A 2,235-nucleotide genomic window follows, 5' to 3' on the forward strand; every position below is an offset into this window, starting at 1 on the left:
CAGTAGGGAGCAGAAAGTCACCAAGTCAACATCCCCAGCACCCCCAATCTGCAACTTCAGAGCTTGGGAGGACATTCAGGGAGGACAGTGAAATCTGGCAAAGAGGTCAACTTTGCTTAGCTTCAGAATCTCCACAGAGAAGATAATATCTTGCTCAAAGGAGGGTTTATATGGTAAAGGTATCATAATGGAGAAAAAAAAAAAACCTACCAAAGTCTGTGAAATAATTTAAAGAGGTTTATTCTGAGCCCAATAGGCGTGACCATGGCCCGGGAGAGCCACACCTAAGAAGCCTTGAGCAAGTGGTTTTGCCCTTATGGGTTATGCTTTGGTTTCATCCATTTCAAGAAGACAGGGATCACACATAAAGTCATCAATCAAGTCATAGAGGGTGTCGTTGGTTTAGATGGAAAAGGTAAGATGTCTTGATGGGGTCTTGTAGATTATAGGTAGATTTAAAGATTCTTTGATTTTTAATTGATTAAGGAAATAAAGCTTTGTCTAAAGGCTTGGAATTTTTGAAGTTAATAAGTTTGTTGGGCCGCACTTGTACCTCAGTGAGTGGGTAGGGTGCCGGATACATATATCAAGGCTGGCAGGTTCCAGCCCGGCCTGGGCCAGCTAAAACAACAATGACAACTGCAAACAAAAAACAGTCTGGCATTGTGGTGGGTGCCTATAGTCCCAGCTACTTGGGAGGCTGAGGCAAGAGAATCACTTAAGCCCAAGAGTTTGAAGTTGCTGTGAGCTGTGACACCACAGCACTGTACTGAGAGGGACATAGTGAGACTCTGTTTTAAAAAAAAAGAAAAAAGATTATTAATTAGAGGCAAACCACAAAACAGGACTTAAGTGAGTGTTTAAAGAATTGGTGGCCTGAAGGTGATTTAAACTTTGTCCTGCATGGCCGTAGGTTTTGTTAATAATTTATTATCTTATTGTCACAAAGAGTCTGTTTTGTCTGTCCGATGATGTCTGTTCCATCATTAACACTGGTCTAAACTCCAAAAGGAAGGGGGTGTAACTAGGCATGTCAGACCTCCCTTCCCTTCATGTCTGGTAACTCAGTTTTAAGGGTTTTGGGGAAATTCCTTGGCCAAGAGGGGGTTCATTCAGTTGGTAGGTGGGACTTAGGATTTAATTTTAGTTTACAAAAGGTATGTTGTAGGGGAAGACAACTGGCCAGGTAGAATCTGCATCAAATTACACAAGCCGTGCCACCAGGAGTACTTTGAACCTTGGATGGGCAATGGGACCAGAGGACAGGTCAGCTGAGCATGGGATGACTGCCTTCCAGTTGACATCTCAAAAGCCTCCTCCTTCTCAATAGGAGAGAATTCACAGAGAGCACACAGGTTCTCTCAAACTTGACCCACTCTGAAAGACCTCTCTGACTTGTGATAAACCTGTTAGCATCTATCTATGGTTAGGAAGAATAGTTTTTTTCTGGTTATCCATCTCCTTTACTGGGCCAATGATAATAAGATTCAAGGCCTGGAATTGTCTCCAGGGCCAAGATTTCTGTATCTTTTTTTTTTTTTTTGGAGTTAATTTTAATAAATTTAAATTTATTAAAATAGTATAAAATATGACAAAGTAAAATATTGTTTATATGACTTAATCTTTTTTTTTTTTTTGATGGCAAAATGAAATCCAATCTATTTATTCAAATGTACATTGTACATAAGTTACAAATTCTCACCTCTGCCACTCAGCAAGAACTTTTCCAGAAAAGTCTCATTTCTTCCTTGATCCTGTTTTCTACAAGTAATGTGAAGTTACTGTCTGTGTTTTGAAGGTAATAGCTGACCTGTTTGGTGGTCTTTCTGGCTGGGTGCTGGACAAGGCCAGTGGAGGTCGTGTCAGAAGTATCTCCAAGCAGGGAGGTGGACACGGGGATGGAGTCATAGCAGTTATACAAGGCCACAGTGAGGTTGAGCAGGTGCCGTGTGGCTCCCACCCACAGGAACAGTGAGTCGGTCAGCCACATGACGTGAAAGTGGACAAGCTGCTCCCACAGCCTGGCCCTGAAGTCATGCAGGGAGACTTCCCCTGAAGCACCAGCCAACGTCCCCTCCATGCCGCCTGGCCAGCCCCCAGCTCACTACGCCTGCCTGGGTCCCCGTCGCCACCAGCCCCAATTTCTGTATCTTTGAGGTAACTTTCCGGAAAAACATTTGGAGTCTCTTTGAGAAGAAGACTCCCAGGGTGTGCTCATGAGAATATTACGGGACT

At 43.3% G+C, this 2,235-nt stretch overlaps 1 protein-coding gene across 1 annotated transcript; it reads right to left on the reverse strand.

Annotated features, from left to right (window-relative positions):
• Nucleotides 1–1,703: 1,703 nt before the first annotated feature.
• LOC100944530 (proteasome assembly chaperone 4-like) lies at nucleotides 1,704–2,119 on the reverse strand. Its single transcript, XM_023515073.1, has one exon. The coding sequence runs from the start codon at nucleotides 2,078–2,080 to the stop codon at nucleotides 1,712–1,714; it is 369 nt and encodes a 122-aa protein (XP_023370841.1). The 5' UTR covers nucleotides 2,081–2,119; the 3' UTR covers nucleotides 1,704–1,711.
• Nucleotides 2,120–2,235: the final 116 nt, after the last annotated feature.

The sequence above is a fragment of the Otolemur garnettii genome, unplaced genomic scaffold, assembly GCF_000181295.1.
Source record: "Otolemur garnettii isolate 467f Iridium unplaced genomic scaffold, OtoGar3 scaffold00065, whole genome shotgun sequence".
Classification (NCBI taxonomy): domain Eukaryota; kingdom Metazoa; phylum Chordata; class Mammalia; order Primates; family Galagidae; genus Otolemur; species Otolemur garnettii.

Excerpts from the sequence above, each read along its gene's own strand:
- LOC100944530 (XM_023515073.1), bottom strand. The coding sequence starts at position 2,080 with ATGGAGGGGACGTTGGCTGGTGCTTCAGGGGAAGTCTCCCTGCATGAC.